This window comes from Macaca thibetana, chromosome 4 (genome assembly GCF_024542745.1).
Source record: "Macaca thibetana thibetana isolate TM-01 chromosome 4, ASM2454274v1, whole genome shotgun sequence".
Classification (NCBI taxonomy): Eukaryota; Metazoa; Chordata; class Mammalia; order Primates; family Cercopithecidae; genus Macaca; species Macaca thibetana.
This window is the reverse complement of record NC_065581.1, coordinates 117,888,707-117,910,996: the sequence shown is the minus strand read 5'-3', so window position 1 is coordinate 117,910,996 and position 22,290 is coordinate 117,888,707. Positions and strand designations below refer to the sequence as shown.

The 22,290-nt window shown below is 37.9% G+C and overlaps 1 protein-coding gene across 3 annotated transcripts in view; it reads left to right on the top strand.

Annotated features, from left to right (window-relative positions):
- ADGB (androglobin) overlaps positions 1-22,290 on the top strand; it is a 235,959-nt gene that overhangs the window by 72,740 nt on the left and 140,929 nt on the right. For all 3 annotated transcript variants that reach the window (XM_050787327.1, XM_050787328.1, XM_050787329.1), the window contains 3 exons: positions 510-596; positions 5,771-6,018; positions 16,242-16,370. In XM_050787327.1, coding sequence (XP_050643284.1) covers positions 510-596; positions 5,771-6,018; positions 16,242-16,370 — 464 coding nt within the window. The remainder of the gene's footprint in view (positions 1-509; positions 597-5,770; positions 6,019-16,241; positions 16,371-22,290) is intronic.

The window sequence follows — 22,290 nt, the reverse complement described above, 5'->3', positions numbered from 1 at the left end:
GACAGATTCGCTCTTCTGTATAGGACAGAAGAGATGTTTCTGGTTTCTCCACAGTTATCTAAGGATTTCTGATGCCCATCTTGACTTGCCATAGATGATACTGATCTAACACACAGCTTCAAAGACATCTTAAAATAATTACTGAAATCAGAATGATGAAAGAGACTTTTCTGTTTTTAAAAGAAGTCTATAAAAATAGATTATATACTAATTACATATTTTATAATACACAATGTGAAAGTATTTTATGTATATAGCATTAATATTACTTTTAGATCTTAAAAAATAAAGCATATAAGTACGCTTTACAAATACAAATGAAATTAATTATATTATAAATCCTACTTCAGTGTTTTAACAAATGATTTGGCTTCTGGGATAGTATTTTTAATACAGATTGTAATGAATAATCAGAATATATTGCTGTTTATTAATGATTCCTAGTTCTTATATATCTTTATGTGTTTTCAAATGTTGCTACTTATAACATTATGCATTTTCTTTTTTAGCATCCATGTAGCAGACAGGAGAGAACTGGGGGAGTTCACGGTTATTCATGCGCTCACAGGGTGGTTACCAGAAGTCATTTCTCTTCAGTACGTTTGACTATTAAATTGCTCATATCTAATTTTTTCTTTCTTCCCAAGATTTCTTTAAAATATTCCTAGTCTTTAAGAAAATTTCAAGAAAGGTCATATTTTGCAAAATTTGGGGAAAAATATCATTTTATAGTATTACATAAAGTTCCTTGGGAATTTCAGGGTAAATTCTATTTCCTTATGTAGGAGAAGAATGACCCCCATAGGTTCTTTGTTGGAACTGACTCTTGTAACAGAAGACACATTAACAAGAGAAAAACACACAGCAGCTTATTACCATGTAGATTTCCATGGGAAATATACAACAAAGAGCAGTCAATTTTTACAGAAGTGACAAGACAAAAGAAAATGACTTTGAGGCTCTACAGGTGGCAACTTGTGGGAAGGCAAATAAATGATAGATAAAGGCTAGTTAAGAAAGCTTGTTCATGTACATCCCTCTGGTACAATTTTCAGGCCAGTAAGGGTCCAAAGCTGTCTTCAGTGGTTAACATCTGTTCTCTCTGGTACAAGGCAATGAGGGGCAGGATGCCTCTCAGTTTTTGTAAATCTATGTCTTGCTTTTAGGCAAATTGAGGGAAAACAGAGTTTCTGTGTATCTGTTTCTTCATAATTCCTGTAGCTCAGCAATCCTTCATATTTTGGGGTGGCATGTGCAGGTCTCCCACACTTATATATATATACTATGAATTTAATCTTTAAATATCTGATGTACAAATATTAAAACAATGGTAATTATTTATTATAGTAAAACATTTGCAAACTTCCCTTTATACTTATAAACCTTTCACACTTACTTCAATATAGAAACATAAAGGCAACTTTTAATTGGCCACATCTATATGGAAATAATCATAAGAAGACAGCTATTATGCATCAAGTAATTTAGTATATTACTTCTCATTTAAAAATCACAGTCCTGAAAGGATAGTCTCCTTTAATCATCCACATGACCCCATCAACTAGGTGTGCATCATTTCAGATGAGGAAACTAAAGCTCAGAGAGGTTGAATTCCCCCAAACTAGGAACATGTAAGTCTTGCTGGTCCAAAGCCCACAGTCTTTCTTTCATATGATTCTAGATATATAGAAATTGCTTCTTTATGTCCAAAAATAGCTATTAGGTAAAGAATAGAATAGAGACATTGTTCAATTTAATGCTGACTTATAATTTCACAATAGTTTTATTTAATACATAAGGAATATAGATGTACTATTTTATCATTTTACCATTGATAGTTGGAAAATAATCAAGATAAGGTGCATAGAAAAGAATTATAACAATAGATTTGAATATACCATTAATTCAGATACTGACTTTTACAAGATGATTAAATCCACAGTACAGTTATCAACCTGGACCATCTCTGATCTTTGACTGGTAATAGGAAGCTGCAATTGCCCAGGGTCAATAGAGATTGGAGGAGATTGAAGACAGGCCCTAGTAACTTGGATTCTGCCATCTTAACCATATTTCCAGCAGGATAAACTAGGGGTTGCTTTGTTCAAATAAAAGTATTTTCAGGGGAAAAAAAAAAAAAAAAACGGGAGAGTAGGAACTGGTCTTGTTTTTATCTTAGGAACGGCCAAGATAGCACTCTTCTTTATCTTCTTTTGGAAAACCTTTTCCTAATATCTAAATGACTTCCTGACACAATGTGGACAATATTAGTGAGAGAAATAGAGAGAGAATGAGATTTTAAAAGTATGGAGCTCTCTAAATTTTTATACTGAGTGTTGATGGAATGCTTACAGTTTTTCCTGTGGAAGTGCAATTTTCTCTGTGCAATAGTTAGTAGAGACACCAGAGACATGAAATCATCAGAATTCTACCAGAGGATGATAAAGAAATAAGATATCAGAATAATTCACGCCTAGAAAATTCATAAAATTTTACCTCTGAAAATCAAAACAGAGTATCTTCTAATTTTCCATGTAATAATAGAAGCAGAGTCAATGACATGTCTGAGTGGGAATTAGAAATCCAACCACTTCAAAGGACTCTTTTTGGCATGTGTCTCTGATGCATGGTCTGTCTGTGAACATAGCACTCTGCTGCCCTGTCTTTAAGCCTAATGGTCCAAGAAGTTATATGGTCTCATTCCGTGGTGTTTGAATAGGTCTTTTTCATAGTATAGTATATTTTATGTGGTAGATGGGAAATACAACCTAGATTTTGGATTCAGAAAAGTCTGTTTCTACCCTGACTCAATTATTTGCTGGTTGTGTGATGCCATACAACTTAACAACCTCTTAAACATCAGTTAAGACTCTATAACCTATGTTGCAGAGCTGTCATGGGATCAAATGAAAAAAAAATAAAATGTGCTAAAGGCCACTCTGCTGGGTAGTGGGGATCCAGGGATGAATAGGAGGCAGTTCAGGGAGTTGAGCAGATCAGAGATGCACAGGGAAACAAATTATTATTTTCCAGCCATCAGTCCATTTCTCTTATTTTCCTCAGAAAAAAATCTAAATAAATGAGTGGTTTGTACACACTGTCTTCATCTCCTCAACTCCCCATTTCTTCTCATCTGAGTCTTTGACCTTCCCTCTCCACCACACCAGTGAAATGGCTCTTCTTAAGGTCAACGAAGTCCTTAACATTGTCAAATCCAGTGGTCACCTCTCCTGCCTCATTTACTTGCATCCCAGTATGTGATCCTCTTAAACAAGTTATTTCCTTTTGCAACACTTGCTTCCCTTGGCTTCCACAGCAACACACTCTCTGAGTTTCTCTCCTTCTTATTTTCTGCTCTTTCTCAGCCTTCTTGGATAGTTCCTCAACCAACGTACAGCTGCTAAGTGATGGTATGTAGCAGGGCTCCTGTCCTGTAACTTTAAATAACAAACTGTTTGACAATGACTTTCAAGTTTATGCCTGGTCAACATTGCCTGTGTTTATCTACAACTGCCTAAGTTACATAGCTATGAGGATTTTCAAAAGTGTATCTTAAACTCAGAATATCCAGAAGGGAACACTTGATTCTCAACCTCCCAAACTGTACCTTCCCTAGAATGCATCATCTCAATGAATTTCACTACCATCCACATATTTATTCAAGCTAAAGAAAAAAACTAGAGGTCATCCTTCAATGCTCATTTTTCTTACCTCTCACATATAATCTCTCACTAAGCTCTGTCAATAGTACATTCTCTACTTACTCTGAACCAATTTGTTTCTCTACATCTCCATTATTAGACTTATAACTGGTCTCTTAGGGTGTATTTTACCCTCCTCTAGTTAAGTTGGTAATCAGAATAATTTTCTAAAGTGTAAATCAGATCATGTCATTCTCCTTGCTTAAAACCTTTCAGTGTTTAACTGTTACACTTGAATGAAGTTCTACAGTCTTGACCATGATCCTCAGAGATCTGCACTGTCTGATTCACACAGTCTCTGACCACATCAATGTCTTGGCAACCGTTTACTGGTCACCCAAGTCTTTTTTCTGTTTCCAAAATATATGAAACTCACTCTACCTTGCGGTTCTTTCATGGGCTGCTCTTATTTATTTTTTTTTCTGCCTGGAATGATCTTTCATCAGATTATTCACTTAGCTGGGTATGTCACATTTGGGTCCCACCAAGCTTAACCATCAACTCCTTAGACAGGCCTAGTTGAGCATCCAGTGTAAGTTATTCCTTCCCCAAGTTATGCCACATCTCAGCTTCCCTTATTTCATTTTCCTCATGGAAGTTATCACTGCTGTTATTCTCTCTCTCTCTCTCTCTCTCTCTCTCTCTCTCTCTCTGTTGTATCCATCCATTGGATGTAAAATTGTCCATAAGAACAGGGACCCTCTTTTGTTTTGCTCAATGTATTGCCTTCTGTGTAATTCCTGCAGGAGGTAATACTTGAATTGATCTCAAAGGATTAGTTAAAATGAATGAAGCTGATTGAGGCGGGAAATCCAACTCACCGAAGAAAAAATATCAAGGAAATAGAAGAATATAGGGTGTAGTCCCAGAAAAACACATGGTTCTGCATAACTGAATTTCATGCTATGGAATTCTAGAGGAGGAATGGGGTGTGGGACAGGAAAGGTGGATAAGAGCCGGATAGATAGAGAGGCCTTTTATACTATGCTGAGACATTTTTACAAACTCCTTAAAATGATCAGATGTCATTAAGGGATTGTAGACAGGAGGATGACTTTATCAGACTCATGATTTTGAAAGATTGCTCAGAGCCTTAGGACAGCAAATGGCAGGAGTGGAGCAGCGACACTGGCTTGTGCAGTCTTCTTGTGGGGGTCTTCTGAGGGCTTCTCCCAAGGAAGTGGTGATGAGAATGGAGAAAAGGTGATCCACTGCACTGAGAAAAGGTAGAATCCAACTGACATTGTGTTTTATTTGAAGGAGATTTTAAAGAGAGAGTCTTGTTCATTCTCAATTTTCTGCTTTGAGTACCAAGTAGAAGGTGATGCAGGGCATTTTTGTTTACTTTCTTATTTTTTTATTATTTGTTTGGGACAAATACCAATTAGGTGGTTGTATGTGTGAGTCTGGATATCAGGAGAGAGGTTTGAGCTGGAACTAATGATTTAGAGGTTACACACATTTATGGATAAACTCAAAATATGAGGAAATATTATGTAAAATGGCAAGAACACCAAGAGGAGAGCCATGGGAGAAGAATTAAATTGTCAACAGAGAGCAGAAGAAAGGAAGTATTCAAAGGAGTCTGCAAGGAATTTCTTTAACAACAGAAGGAAAACCAGGAAAGAGGGATGTTATGGAAGCCTCAGGGAAGAGTTAAAAGAGGAGCAAGAAACAACAGTCACATTCCACAGAGAAGCCTAGTGAGATAAGGACCACTGCATAAGTGATCATGCATGTGTCTGCCACTTAATAGATGCTCAAGGACATGTTCTTTCCCTGTCGTGGTTGTTAACATGATGAGCTTCCCTGCCAGGGTGAGTGATCCCTGAGATAACACCGTGGTTTTGGTAGCTTTGATTCAGCAAAGTCCAGCACACAGTAGGCACTCAATGAAAACTTGTTGAAGGTCTAATATATAATGCTGTTCTTTTAACCAAAAATCTGAGTAACAATTGAAATTATTCATTATATAGCAAGTTGATTTTGCTGTCAGTACTTTCTTGCGAAGTTCAAGGAAGAAAAAAAACACATCGTTTGGAAATTAATGTTGATATCTTTTCTCGTAGCCCGGGCTACAAGGACAAAGTTTGGGAGCTCCTGAAGGAAATATTGCCTGAGTTTAAGCTGTCAGATGAGGCCAGCTCTGAAAGCAAACTAGCAGTGTTAGATTCTAAATTAAAAGAACCAGGGAAAGAAGGGAAGGAGGGAAAAGAAATAAAGGATGGAAAGGAAATAAAAGACGTGAAGGAATTCAAACCTGAAAGTTCTTTGACAACACTAAAGGCTTCTGAGAAAAGCGACAAAGTTCCAAAGGGTAAGATATTTTACATCAAAATGTGATTCAATATGGACATTACGTATAAATGCCTTACAATCGTATTTAATGTGTTGCTAGAAATAGTGGTTTTGAGCCACACCCCAAGAGAGGGTTCTTGATCTCACACAGTAAGGAATTCAAGACAAGTCACCGAGTAGAGTAAGAAGAGATAGTTTATTGAAATCTCCTCAGTTACAGAGTAGGGCATCCTCAGCAAGCAAAGAAATGTGCTCTCTTTTCTTTCTTTCTTTCTTTCTTTCTTTCTTTCTTTCTTTCTTTCTTTCTTTCTTTCTTTCTTTCTTTCTTTCTTTCTTTCTTTCTTTCTTTCTTTCTTTCTTTCTTTCTTTCTTTCTTTCTTTCTTTCTTTCTTTCTTTCTTTCTTTTCTTTCTTTCTCTCTCCTTCCTGCCTTCCTTCCTTCCTTCCTTCGATGTAGTTTCACTTTTGTTGCCCAGGCTGGAGTCTCGGCTTACTGTAACCTTCGTCTCCCAGGATCAAGCAATTCTCCTGTCTCAGTCTCCCAGGTAGCTGGGATTACAGGCACACGCCACCACACTTGGCTCATTTTTGTGTTTTTAGTAGAGATGGGATTTCACCATGTTGGCCAGGCTGGTCTTGAACTCCTGACCTCAGGTGATCCACCCGCCTCAGCCTCCCAAAGTGTTGGGATTACAGGTGTGAACCACTGCACCCAGCCCAGTTTTTCCTATCTAAGAATCTTATCTATGTAAAAGCCAAGCTAAGCTAAGCTGTCCTGACAGCATGACAAAATGTAGTATTCTATTGATTTAAAGAAAGTTAAACTTGACATTTTAGTGCATTAAGTACATCAAAGCATAACAATAATTATCTTGAAAGCATACATTGTTATGGGCATTGGGACATATGGACATATTGCTATGGGTATTGGCACATCTGGACATTCTGCTGTTGTAGGAGTGTGTCCCTTGCAGGTATCGTTAGGCTGTATCTTCAGCTATAAACATGTAACGACTGTGGGTCATGACTGGCACGAAATGTGTCTTGTTAGTCTTAAGATGGAGGTGAACTTAAGTTGGGGTTTCTCAGGGCCTCTGAGGCTCCTGCTTCCCTAAGAAATACATCTTTGTTGTCGTTATCCTTTCTTATGTTTTGTGACAACTGCCATGTAATTAAGATCTTTCTTTTCTAGGACTTTAGGACTTATAACGGTGTTTACTGTATGCTAATTATTATTCCACATTTTGCTTTCTTTGAAAATCTAAGGCAATTCTCTACTTTGATGCTGCTAGATTAATATTAATTTAGGAAGATACATTAAGCTCTGAATTTCCATTAAACACATATTTCTCCTATTTAAAAAGTAAAAAGTGGCAGAACTTGACAATGATGCCTGGTAGAACTCCAAGCTGCAAAGCAGGGTAGATGGTGGTACCGTTTAGGAGAGATCACAGAATGATTTCGAATATATTGAAATTGAGGTGCCTTTAAGACAACCTAGTTGATTTTTCATGTCAAGACTCCTAGGCTGGTGATATACCCTTGGTCATTGACAAATGCATGCAAAATTAAACCAAGAATGATATTTCCCAAGGAGACAGTATAGAGTGAGCAGATGAGGGAGGCTGAGACTGAGTCCTGAAGAAGCAGAACATCTAAGAGGTTGATATAAAATGACGAGTTGCTGAATGAAGAGTAAGGACCGGCCAGAGGAGCAGCGACAACATCAGCAGAGCATTTTGGCATCGGGGCCAAAGGAAAAAGTTCCTTTGGAAAAAGTCCTTGGAAAAAGTTCCAAGAACCAGAGATTGTATTAAATATGGTGGGAAGATGAACTATGATGAAAATTTAAATTTCTCAATTATATTTTGTGATATAGAGGTCATTGCACACTTGTGAGTGATGGGAGTAGAAGAGACATTGGAGGGGAGTAAGAAGGAAGTGGGAAGTAAAATAATGTATAAACAACATTGTTTGAAGCTTGGCCTTGAGGAACAGGAAATTGCAAAGTGGAAACTGATAGGGAAGAATGTGGGATGCAGACGAATATGTATTTGTGAATCTCGTGAAGGAGAATTGAGTTTTTTAAAGTCATGACTGAGAAGATCCCACTGAGATGATTGCAATAGTATACATTTTCTGAGAAGAAGGAACAAGTTCCACACCACAGCTCCAGGGGGATTGGGCCAACCCAGGGAGAGCAATGGCTCCTCCGTTCTCATAGGTGGACACAGGTCATGGGGGAGTGGATACAGGTGTAGGTGGGTAAACAGGTTTGGTAGGAGAAGATGAGGACTTCAGACCAAAGACTTCTACTTTTTGTTTATATACAACCTAGTTATGAGCTGAAAGTGAGGTGGAGGTGGAAGATGTAGATTCTCACAGAGATTTAAAATAGATGTGGCAAAGTTTGCAGAACGACAGGAGGATTACTTCCAGTGGGACTCAGCTGCCAAGTTTATTCAGAGTGGGGTTTTGCCAGATGGGTGGGATGAAATGACAGAGGAGCAATCCTTATTTAGGGTATTGGCAAAAACACATTTCGGTGAGCACTGTTGTATACTATCCAAATTTCTATGTGAGACAGTTTGATTTTCTTCTATTTATAATTTTTATTATGTATTATTTTTAAGTCACAAATTCTGAATAGAAGTTTGAAAGCTCTTAAAGTCCTATTGGAAAATTATACATGCACTCAAATATTGCTTCCTAAAATCAGTTTTATTGAATTAAGGTAATATATATAGAAAATTCACAAATAAAATTCTGATAATAAACTTTTAAGAACCTAAATTTCCTGGTTAAATGTTTTATCCTATGGTTGAAGTTATAGTTATCTTTACTTTTATATCTAATTTAAGTGTTAAATCTACTGAAAAAGCTAAGATATGGGCCAGGCATGGTTGCTCACGCCTGTATTCCCAGCACTTTGAGAGGCTGATGCTGGCAGATCACTTGAGCCCAGGAGTTCAAGACCAGTCTGTACAACATGGTGAAACCCTGTGTCTATAAAAAAAGAAACTAAAAAGAAAATAAAAAGAAAAATTAGCAAGGTGTGGTAGTGTGCACCTATAGTCCCAGCTATTCAGGAGGCTGAGGTGGGAGAATTGCTCCAGCCTGGGAGGCCAATGCTGCAGTGAGCTGAGACTGTGCCACTGCACTCCAGCCTGGGCAGCAGAGTGAAAGCCTGTCAAAAAGAAAGAAAAAAAAACTAAGATATGAAACATGTCTGTTTTGGATATTCAGAAACATTATAAATAATGAGCACCCTGACCAATGATGATTACAAACTCAGCAGATGATGCATAGAATGAAATGACAGAAATCGGAGGGGCGGAGCAAGATGGCCAAATAGGAACAGCTCCAGTCTCCAGCTCCAGCGCGAGCGACACAGAAGACAGGTGATTTCTGCATTTTCAACTGAGGTACTGGGTTCAACTCACTAGGGAGTGCTGGACAATCGGTGCTGGTCAGCTGCTGCAGCCCAACCAGCGAGAGCTGAAGCAGGGCGAGGCATCGCCTCACCTGGGAAGCGCAAGGGGGAAGAGAATCCCTTTTCCTAGCGAGGGGAACTGAGACACACAACACCTGGAAAATCGGGTAACTCCCACCCCAATACTGCGCTTTACCAAGGGTCTTAGCAAACGGGCACACCAGGAGATTATATCCCACACCTGGCCGGGAGAGTCCCACGCCCACGGAGCCTCCCTCATTGCTAGCACAACACTCTGCGATCTAACGCAAGGCAGCAGCGAAGCTGGGGGAGGGGTGCCTGCCATTGCTGAGGCTTAAGTAGGTAAACAAATCGGCTGGGAAGCTTGAACAGGGTGGAGCTCACAGAAGCTCAAGGAGGCCTGCCTGTCTCTGTAGACTCCACCTCTGGGGACAGGGCACAGCTAAACAACAACAACTACAAAAAAAAGCAGACGCAACCTCTGCAGAAACCTCTGCAGACGTGAACGACTCTGTCTGACAGCTTTGAAGAGAGCAGTGGATCTCCCAACATGGAGGTTGAGATCTGAGAATGGACAGACTGCCTGCTCAAGTGGGTCCCTGACGCCTGAGTAGCCTAATTGGGAGATGTCCCCCCCTAGGGGCAGACTGACACCCCATACCTCACACGGTGGAGTACACCCCTGAGAGGAAGCTTCCAAAGCAAGAATCAGACAGGTACACTCGCTGTTCAGCAATATTCTATCTTCTGCAGCCTCTGCTGCTGATACCCAGGCAAACAGGGTCTGGAGTGGACCTCAAGCAATCTCCAACAGACCTACAGCTGAGGGTCCTGACTGTTAGAAGGAAAACTAACAAACAGAAAGGACACCCACGCCAAAATCCCATCAGTACATCACCATCATCAAAGACCAGAGGCAGATAAAACCACAAAGATGGGGAAAAAGCAGGGCAGAAAAGCTGGAAATTCAAAAAATAAGAGCGCATCTCCCCCGGCAAAGGAACGCAGCTCATTGCCAGCAATGGATCAAAGCTGGATGGAGAATGACTTTGACGAGATGAGAGAAGAAGGCTTCAGTCCATCAAACTTCTCAGAGCTAAAAGAGGAATTACATACCCAGTGCAAAGAAACTAAAAATCTTGAAAAAAGAGTGGAAGAAATGATAACTAGAATAATTAATGCAGAGAAGGCCATAAACGAACTGACAGAGATGAAAATCATGACACGAGAAATACGTGACAAATGCACAAGCTTCAGTAACTGACTCAATCAACTGGAAGAAAGAGTATCAGCAATTGAGGATCAAATGAATGAAATGAAGTGAGAAGAGAAATCTAAAGCAAAAAGAAGAAAAAGAAATGAACAAAGCCTGCAAGAAGTATGGGATTATGTAAAAAGACCAAATCTACATCTGACTGGGGTGCCTGAAAGTGAGGGGGAAAATGGAACCAAGTTGGAAAACACTCTTCAGGATATCATCCAGGAGAACTTCCCCAACCTAGTAGGGCAGGCCAACATTCAAATTCAGGAAATACAGAGAACGCCACAAAGATACTCCTCGAGAAGAGCAACTCCAAGACACATAATTGCCAGATTCACCAAAGTTGAAATGAAGGAAAAAATCTTAAGGGCAGCCAGAGAGAAAGGTTGGGTTACTCACAAAGGGAAGCCCATCAGACTAACAGCAGATCTCTCGGCAGAAACTCTACAAGCCAGAAGAGAGTGGGCGCCAATATTCAACATTCTTAAAGAAAAGAATTTTAAGCCCAGAATTTCATATCCAGCCAAACTAAGTTTCATAAGTGAAGGAAAAATAAAATCCTTTACAGATAAGCAAATTCTTAGAGATTTTGTCACCACTAGGCCTGCCTTACAAGAGACCCAGAATGAAGCACTAAACTTGGAAAGGAACAACTGGTACCAGCCACTGCAAAAACATGCCAAAATGTAAAGACCATTGATGCTAGGAAGAAACTGCATCAACTAACGAGCAAAATAACCAGTTAATATAATAATGGCAGGATCAAGTTCACACATAACAATATTAACCTTAAACGTAAATGGACTAAATGGTCCAATTAAAAGACACAGACTGGCAAACTGGATAAAGAGTCAAGACTCATCAGTCTGCTGTATTCAGGAGACCCATCTCACATGCAGAGACATACATAGGCTCAAAATAAAGGGATGGAGGAAGATCTACCAAGCAAATGGAGAACAAAAAAAAGCAGGGGTTGCAATACTAGTCTCTGATAAAACAGACTTTAAACCATCAAAGATCAAAAGAGACAAGGCCATTACATAATGGTAAAGGGATCAATTCAGCAGGGAGCGCTAACTATCCTAAATATATAAGCACCCAATACAGGAGCACCCAGATTCATAAAACAAGTCCTTAGAGACTTACAAAGAGACTTAGACTCCCATACAATAATAATGGGAGACTTCAACACCCCACTGTCAACATTAGACAGATCAACGAGACAGATAGTTAACAAGGATATCCAGGAATTGAACTCATCTCTGCAGCAAGTAGACCTAATAGACATCTACAGAACTCTCCACCCCAAATCAACAGAATATACATTCTTCTAAGCACCACATCACACTTCTTCCAAAATTGACCACATAATTGGAAGTAAAGCACTCCTCAGCAAATGTACAAGAACAGAAATTGTAAGAAACAGTCTCTCAGACCACAGGGCAATCAAACTAGAACTCAGGTCTAAGAAACTCAATCAAAACCGCTCAACTACATGGAAACTGAATAACCTGCTCCTGAATGACTACTGGGTACATAACGAAATGAAGGCAGAAATAATGATGTTCTTTGAAACCAATAAGAACAAAGATACAACATACCAGAATCTCTGGGACACATTTAAAGCAGTGTGTAGAGGGAAATTTACAGCACTAAATGCCCACAAGAGAAAGCTGGAAAGATCTAAAATTGACACTCTAACATCACAATTAAAAGAACTAGAGAAGCAAGAACAAACACATTCAAAAGCTAGCAGAAAGCAAGAAATAACTAAGATCAGAGCAGAATTGAAGGAGTAGAGACACAAAAAAACCTCCAAAAAATCAATGAATCCAGGAGTTGGTTTTTTGAAAAGATCCACAAAATTGATAGACCACTAGCAAGACTAATAAAGAAGAAAAGAGAGAAGAATCAAACAGATGCAATAAAAAATGATAAAGGGGATATCACCACCGACCCCACAGAAATACAAACTACCATCAGAGAATGCTATAAACACCTCTACACAAATAAACTAGAAAATCTAGAAGAAATGGATAATTTCCTGGACACTTACACTCTCCCAAGACTAAACCAGGAAGAAGTTGAATCCCTGAATAGACCAATAGCAGGCTCTGAAATTGAGGCAATAATTAATAGCCAGGCCAACCAACCAAAAAAAGTCCAGGACCAGATGGATTCACAGCTGAATTCTACCAGAGGTACAAGGAGGAGTTGGTACCATTCCTTCTGAAACTATTCCAATCAATAGAAAAAGAGGGAATCCTCCCTAACTCATTTTATGAGGCCAACATCATCCTGATACCAAAGCCTGGCAGAGACACAACAAAAAAAGAGAATTTTAGACCAATATTTCTGATGAACATCGATGCAAAAATCCTCAATAAAATACTGGCAAACCGGATCCAGCAGCACATCAAAAAGCTTATCCACCATGATCAAGTGGGCTTCATCCCTGAGATGCAAGGCTGGTTCAACATACGCAAATCAATAAACATAATCCAGCATATAAACAGAACCAAAGACAAAAACCACATGATTATCTCAATAGATGCAGAAAAGGCCTTTGACAAAATTCAACAGCCCTTCATGCTAAAAACGCTCAATAAATTTGGTATTGATGGAACGTATCTCAAAATCATAAGAGCTATTTATGACAAACCCATAGCCAATATCATACCGAATGGGCAAAAACTGGAAAAATTCCCTTTGAAAACTGGCACAAGACAGGGATGCCCTCTCTCACCACTCCTTTTCAACATAGTGTTGGAAGTTCTGGCTAGGGCAATCAGGCAAGAGAAAGAAATAGAGGGCATTCAGTTAGGAAAACAAGAAGTCCAATTGTCCCTGTTTGCAGATGACATGATTGTATATTTAGAAAACCCCATTGTCTCAGCCCAAAATCTCCTTAAGCTGATAAGAAACTTCGGCAAAGTCTAAGGATACAAAATTAATGTGCAAAAATCACAAGCATTCGTATACACCAGTAACAGACAAACAGAGAGCCAAATCATGAATGAACTTCCATTCACAATTGCTTCAAAAAGAATAAAATACCTAGGAATCCAAGTAACAAGGGATGTAAAGGACCTCTTCAAGGAGAACTACAAACCACTGCTCAGTGAAATAAAAGAGGACACAAACAAATGGAAGAACATTCCATGCTCATGGATAGGAAGAATCAATATTGTGAAAATGGCCATACTGCCCAAGGTAATTTATGGATTCAATGCCATCCCCATCAAGCTACCAATGAGTTTCTTCACAGAATTGGAAAAAACTGCTTTAAAGTTCATATGAAACCAAAAAAGAGCCCACATTGCCAAGACAATCCTAAGCCAAAAGAACAAAGCTGGAGGCATCACGCTACCTGACTTCAAACTATACTACAAGGCTACAGTAACCAAAACAGCATGGTACTGGTACCAAAACAGACATATAGACCAATGGAACAGAACAGAGTCCTCAGAAATAATACCACACATCTACAGCCATCTGATCTTTGACAAACATGAGAAAAACAAGAAATGGGGTAAGGATTCCCTATTTAATAAATGGTGCTGGGAAAATTGGCTAGCCATAAGTAGAAAGCTGAAACTGGATCCTTTCCTTACGCCTTATACGAAAATTAATTCAAGATGGATTAGAGACTTAAATGTTTGACCTAATACCATAAAAACCCTAGAGGAAAACCTAGGTAATACCATTCAGGACATAGGCATGGGCAAGGACTTCATGTTTAAAACACCAAAAGCAACGGCAACAAAAGCCAAAATTGACAAATGGGATCTAATTAAACTAAAGAGCTTCTGCATAGCAAAAGAAACTACCATCAGAGTGAACAGGCAACTTACAGAATGGGAGAAAATTTTTACAATCTACCCATCTGACAAAGGGCTAATATCCAAAACCTACAAAGAACACACACAAATTTACAAGAAAAAAACAACCCCATCAAAAAGTGGGCAAAGGATATGAACAGACATTTCTCAAAAGAAGACATTCATACAGCCAACAGACACATGAAAAAATGCTCATCATCACTGGCCATCAGAGAAATGCAAATCAAAACCACAATGAGATACCATCTCACACCAGTTAGAATGGCAATCATTAAAAAGTCAGGAAACAACAGGTACTGGAGAGGATGTAGAGAAATAGGAACACCTTTACACTACTGGTGGGACTGTAAACTAGTTCAACCATGATGGAAAACAGTATGGCGATTCCTCAAGGATCTAGAACTAGAAGTACCATATGACCCAGCCATCCCATTACTGGGTATATACCCAAAGGATTATAAATCATGCTGCTATAAAGACACATGCACACGTATGTTTATTGCGGCACTATTCACAATAGCAAAGACTTGGAATCAACCCAAATGTCCATCAGTGACAGACTGGATTAAGAAAATGTGGCAAATATACACCATGGAATACTATGCAGCCATAAAAAAGGATGAGTTTGTGTCCTTTGTAGGGACATGGATGCAGCTGGAAACCATCATTCTCAGCAAACTATAGCAAGAACAGAAAACCAAACACCGCATGTTCTCACTCATAGGTGGGAACTGAACAATAAGATCACTTGGACTCGGGAAGGGGAACATCACACACCGGGGCCTATCATGGGGAGGGGGGAGGGGGGAGGGATTTCACTGGGAGTTATACCTGATGTAAATGACGAGTTGATGGATGCTGATGAGTTCATGGGTGCAACACACCAACATGGCACAAGTATACATATGTAACAAACCTGCATGTTATGCACATGTACCCTAGAACTTAAAGTATAATAATAATAAAATAAAAAAAAAATCCTTACCTCTAAAAAAAAAATGAAATGACAGAAATCTATAATTTCTGTCTCTGAATTGAGAGAGATTTGTTAGGGAATTTAAAAAATCTTTGAGAAAAGTATTTTAAGTTGAAGAAGAATATGTTTTATAGATTGAGTATATGAATGAGCATTCAAATGGTGGGAATAGTTCTGGATACAAGAGTTTTATTACCCAAGCCATGTAGGCAATAAGATGCTTGCTTGGGACTTTGGTTGGAGTCTGGGCTCCACAATAAAATATTTTGGAATCACAAAACTGTGTTTCCTGTAAGTGGAGGACCCAAATAAGGAAAATCTGAGAGGGCTCTACATTTAGGACTTAACTTTCAGTACAGGCTTTGTTGTGTTTTGTTTTTATTTTTAAAATGAGAAAATTACCTTAATACCATAATCTTATATGAATAAAATATATTCAAATAATTATCTTCATGAAACAAAATTATATGCAGTAGATAAAAGGCAATGCTGCATTTATTTCATAATATATCCAGTTTTCAAAGTTCTCCCTGGCTTTATTGTGGTGTTTCTAATTAGAGGGATCGTGTTTTAGAGAAATTACGGCTATAGTTTTACATTTAAATAATACTATTATTTTGGCCTTTTTTCTTTAAGACAACGACTGAATAAGAAATATAGTTTGAGGTTGTCTAGTTAAAATATTTATTGTGATTTTTTTCGTATGTTAGAGAAAGCAGATGCAAGAGACATTGGAAAGAAGAGAAGTAAAGATGGAGAAAAAGAAAAATTCAAATTCTCACTTCATGGTTCAAGACCCTCATCAGAAGTACAGTACTCTGTGCAGTCCCTATCAGATTGTAAGCTCCTAATTTCTTAGAATAATAACTAATTTAGTTGTTTCTTAAAATGCTGGAAAACCTTGAAACATAGAAATACATTTTTTCTTTTGAAATAACTAAATAAACTTATTCAAGGTGGCCATAAATGCTGGGTTCTCTGATGGGTAGGTATGTTGGGCCAAAGTCCTACCAATGAGACAGAAGCCTGCTTGTCCAAATTGGAGTGCAATTGTCACAGAAGAAGTATCCACATATGGGAGAGGCTTCTGCTGTCGCTTTCAGGTATTGCTCTAAAAAATACTCAGGTTAAATTTATCATCCAAATTAAGTAAATTCAAAGTTACTTGTTTGAGTGGTTAGATGCCAGCCACCAAATGAAAAAACAGTCTACATCTGGCTCCTTGCTCACAATGGGCCTCCAGATCTTTTACTGTGTTTTAGAAAATAACTGTGAGGCTGGAGACTGTAGAAGTCATTGTTTATATCACGATACCGACAACCACACTTTTTCGTGTATCACATTGTGACTGAGTGGATGTACAAGATCTATTTATAATAGCCTCATTGTATAAAGGTCAAGTATTTTTGTGAAAATGCTTGGGTTTCTCTATCACTTAAAATCACATTGGAGGTTTTTCGTTTAATTAATATCTTTCCAATTTGGACTTACGAATTATCTCTAAAGACCCCTGGGCTACCGCACTTTTGTCCTCTGTACAAGCTAAAACAGTCTAGGTATAGAAGCCTTTAAACAAATTGTATCAGGTTGAAAGAAAACATGCTATAAAAAATGATACCTCAACCTATTCAGGAGGAAGACTAGAGTGTCTCTTTTGAGGTTTTATAGTCTCAGCTTTGACTCATCTATCTTGGTGCTTCCAGAGTGCAGGTTATCATTTTCACCTCGTCTTTCATTAGCTACTCAAAATACATGTTTTCACACCTAGTAGTGTGCTTTATTAATAAATTTTTATATTTTTTCTTAATATACTGTGATGATTTGTATGAGGACATTTTAATAATTATGGCTTTTTACTTTTACTGAAACCTGCCTAGTGATGTGGATAGAAAAAAGTCACTATTGTATTTTTAATTCTACATTAAAAATCATTTTCTTATATTGATGTTTTAAGCAATATTTTTTGACAGTAAGAAACATTACATTAGCAGACTTACTGATGGTTCTTCATCTTTGTGAAAATGGCTAAAACTTTCTCTGAGTTCTTCCTTTGTGAAAATAAAAGTAATGATGCCTCCTTTCTCCTGCTGAACTTACAGTTAGGGTCATCCCAACACATAGAATGTGGTTCAGTTTGGACTGTGGAGTCAAGCTGCTTGAGTTCAATATCTGCTTCAACACTGAGTGTATAAGTATCAGGCAAGTGATAGAGCCTCTTTAAACTCAGGATCTCTATAAATCAGCATCATTGTTTTGGTGAGGGTCCTTGTGAGAATCAAGTGTTGAATCCAGGTAAAGTGCTTAGCACTTGTTGGAAGAGTTACATTTTAGCATACTTACTGCAAAAGCCTTTATTAATTCTTGACTGTGCTAAAGGTACGGTATTAGAATGAACTCTATAGGAGTATTTTGTCTGGCATAAATAAGAGGGTGGCCATGTGAACTTCCTTCTCCCACAGAGTTAAATCTAAGTGCATTTCTGATGGTGTTACAATTCATTTCCTGCAATCAGCTGCTTTGGTTTCACTTGTAAAGGAGATAATTGATAGACAGTAAGCATTCAAGAGACAACTGAGTTACAATTCAAACTCATATGGAAAAAATAACATGACATTCATATTGTTTGTTTGTTTATTTGTTTATTTATTTATTCATTTGACACAGAGTCTTGCTGTGTCACCCAGGCTGGAGTGCAGTGGCGCAATCTCAGCTCACTGCAACTTCCACCTCCCAGGTTCAAGCGATTCTCGTGCCTCAGCCTCCCAAGTAGCTGGGACTACACGTGCATGCCATTACACCCGGCTAATTCTTGTATTTTTAGTACAGATGGAGCTTCACCATGTTGACTAGGCTGGTCTCAAACTCTTGACCTCAAGTGATCCACCCACCTTGGCCTCCCAAAGTGCTGGGACTATAGGCATGTGCCACCACGCACGGCCTTTATTCTTTATGTTTGATTTGATATTAGATGTGTTATAATTAATTCTGGTAAGTCACTTAAAATTTAATATAAAGAACCCCTGTTTTATTAATTTTTTCAAAGTAGCATATTTATCACAGTGGTCATTAAAATAAAATGGCACTCACAGTTTTAAATGCCATAGGAGATATAGTTTTATAATGGCAGAAGACATGTAGAGATTTATCTATATATTTATATGTCATCTAATATTATCCAATGCATACCCTAATAATGACTTGACAATTAAGAATTCATTTTCTTATTTCCAAAATAAGTGTATTCATTTAGGTACACTAGCTGGCATGCCTAACAAATGACTCTGATGTCATATATATTTCTTTCTCAATTAAAATAAAAAGACTAGTGTTAATCCTTGGCAGGAAGTTATTTTCTAGATGGTATTGAAGAGACCCATGCTCCTTCCATTTTATGCCTTTTATACCTCTAGCATTCTAAAGTTCTATACCAGTGAGAAGAAAAAGAGCTTTGAGGATTGCAGGAGCAAGGTGTCTGAAATCAAAAAAGCTGCATTGTATATCACTCTGGTCTCATTCTATTGAAGATAATTCAGTCCAATGGCCACACCTGACTTTAAGAGGAGTTGGAAAATATGGAATGTGGAATGTGCTAAAGATCGATCATTTCAGGAGAAAGAGGAAACCATTTGGTGAACAATGATCAGTCTTCACCACATTTCACTTTCCTGATCACCAGATACCCATTTCACTCTTCTTCTCACATGTATGTTCAATACTTACCAAGAGTCCCAATCCAAATTATTATCCAGTAATTGCATCTCGTTAAAATATCCAGGATCTCCAAGTCATGTACATGCACACACATGCTTACAGATTACCCATATGTATCCACTCCCATCTCTCATGTAATGTTGTCATTAATATCTTTCCAATTTGGGCTAACGACCAATCTGACCAATGATGATTACAAACTCAGCAGATGATGCAGAGAATGAAATGACAGAAAACTATATAAGTCACAAATTCTGAATAGAAGTTTGAAAGCTCTTAAAGTCCTATTTGAAAATTATACATGCACTCAAATATTGCTTCCTAAAATCAGTTTTATTGAATTAAGGTAATATATATAGAAAATTCACAAATAAAATTCTGATAATAAACTTTTTAAAAACCTAAATTTCCTAAATTTAAAAACCTTCCCATATGAAGAGGAACACAGTAACTGCAGTATAAACTCCACTCATGAAACAAAATAGCAGGGGACACATTGTAGTCACTGATCATTCCCAATTCTAAAATTCGGCTGAGAAAGTCCTGTTAAGACCTTTTTCCTGGTATAGAGGGGAAGTTCTTTGGCACTGATTCTGCTCTCTTGGAGGAACTCAAAATTACAAAGTGTAAAGTGGGTTTATGAACCTACACAGTCTTACTCCAGAGTTCACACAACTACTCTGTTATCTCTCCTCTCAATATCTATGAATGTTAATATTTTAAACTGTAAAACTTATTGAAAACTTTTATTCTCTAAATAGCTAAATTTAAAATGTAACTTATAAAGAAATTTGATACAAATGATGACATTAATTACAAATATCGAAGTTTTGTAAGAATGAGTAATCAGACCCTTCCAATATTTGAGAAAAAATGATTACCAGAAATATTAGAGATTTGAGTTTTGCCAGTAACTTATTAACTACAGGGTAAGTTAGAATTTGTGTAGTAATATAGTAATAGAGTTCAGTATCATAGTAACTTTAAAAAAATTGTTTCAAAAAAGCAAAAATTAATACCATTAGAATATGACTCAGTGGAATAGTAAGTTGGATATTTTCTGACTATGAGAAATACTGCTAGCTTTTCACAATTTCCTCCTCTTCCTAGGAACACAGTTGTGCTACATTTTCCCAGCCTCTTTTAAATGAGATGTGGCCTTCTAATTTCTAGCCCACAGGACATGAAGCAAAGTGATACATACGAGCTGTAGACTGACCTATACCATGTTCTCAATTGCAATTCCCCTTCTGTTAGCTCACTGCTGTTGAGAGCACAGTATTAAAGATGGCAAAGCCACAAGGAGGGACAGAGCAGGAGTATGTGAATCACTACCTGGAGATCTGCTTGCTGGTCAAGAAGGTTCATTTTGTACTTTATATGAACAAAAAGAAACTATATCATGTTTAAGTCATATTTTTTAGTGTGTTCACTATAGCAGCTACAATTACTTCATGATAAACTAACTCTTGCCAGAAGTAGAGTACTAATAACAAGGTGAAATTATGTGGTGTTTGCTTAACAGTAGAGTAGAAGGCAGTGAAGAAATAGTATTTCAAACTTGAGGAAACCTGGGGATCTACCTCACACAGTGAAATATTTGGTAAAACCAGAACCTGTGACAATTTAGAAGTTAGCCATGTACTCAGTGAACCTGAGTCTCTAAAATAAGTGATTGAAAATCTACTATTCTAGGCAGTGTTAGTTTGTAATATCTACTGTTAGCAAGATATTTCAAATAAGAAATGAGTTCAGGGAAGAATTGTCTGTTTTTCCAAAATAAATGGGGAAAAAAGAGAGAAATTTTTGAGAACACAGAACATACAACATTGAAAAAAAAAAGGCTATTTCTTGACCACAATTAATTGGAGATAAGGCTGGTGTTGAAGAGAGCCATGCTCCTCCCTTTTTATGCCTCCTATACTCTAGCATGTGAATTCTGAAGCTCTATACCAGTGGGAAGTAAAAGAGCTTGGAGGATTGCAGGTGCAAGATGTTTGAAGTAAAAACAAGCTGTATTGTTTATCACTTCTGTTCTCATTCTGTTGAAGACAGTTCAGTTCCATGGCCACACCTAAGTATTAAACAACAAAGCTCCATGATGTATTTTGGATATTTGTCCTCGCCCAAACCTCATGTTGAATTGTAATCCCCAGTGCTGAAGGTGGAGCCTGGTGGGAGTTGCTTGGGACCTGAGGGCAGATCCCTCAAGGCTTGGTGCTGTCTTCATGACAGTGAGTTCTTGCAAGATCTGGTCGTTTGAAACTGTGTAGCATCTCCCCCTACTCTCTTGCTTGCTCCCATTCTCACCATGTGAGACACCTACTCCCCCTTTTGCCTTCTGCCATGAGTAAAAGCTCCCTGAGGCCTCTCCAGAAACAGATACCAGCTCTAGGCTTCCTGTACACCCTGCAGAACCATAAGCCAATTAAACCTCTTTTCTTTATAAATTATCCAGTCTCAGGTATTTCTCTGTAGTCACACAAGTATGGCCTAATACAGTCCAGTAAAACTTAAACAACACACCTGGTTGTGTCAAAGATTGTTAAGACTGTGACCTCTTTGTTGCAGCTATCTTCAAAGTAGCCTCTATGAAGCAAAGCAGCAAAGAAATTAGCCTTGGGAATTATGCTCAAGAAAGAATATGGACATGTGGAACTGATGAAACAAATAGATTAGAAGTCCACTAATATATATTTTTTAAAAACTTGAACTAAGAAATTATGGGCTTGGTATAAAAGTCTTTTACTTTTCAGCCTTGCTTCAAATATTGGAACTGCAAATATTTTCTGGTAGGAAGTGGGCCGGAAGACACTCTAGTCATTATCCTCTTTACATATTGCCACATAGAAAAATAGACACTAAAAAATTGCCAGAAAGACCAGGGATTACTTTATACTTCACACTTCTTAACTGTATACTTGACATGTTACTTAACCTATCTGTAACTCAATTTACTTGCCTGAAAAAAAGCTGTTAAAAATAGAATTTATTCATAGGGTTTATGTGAACTGACTCATAGAAAATACTTAGGCCTTAGCACAGAGT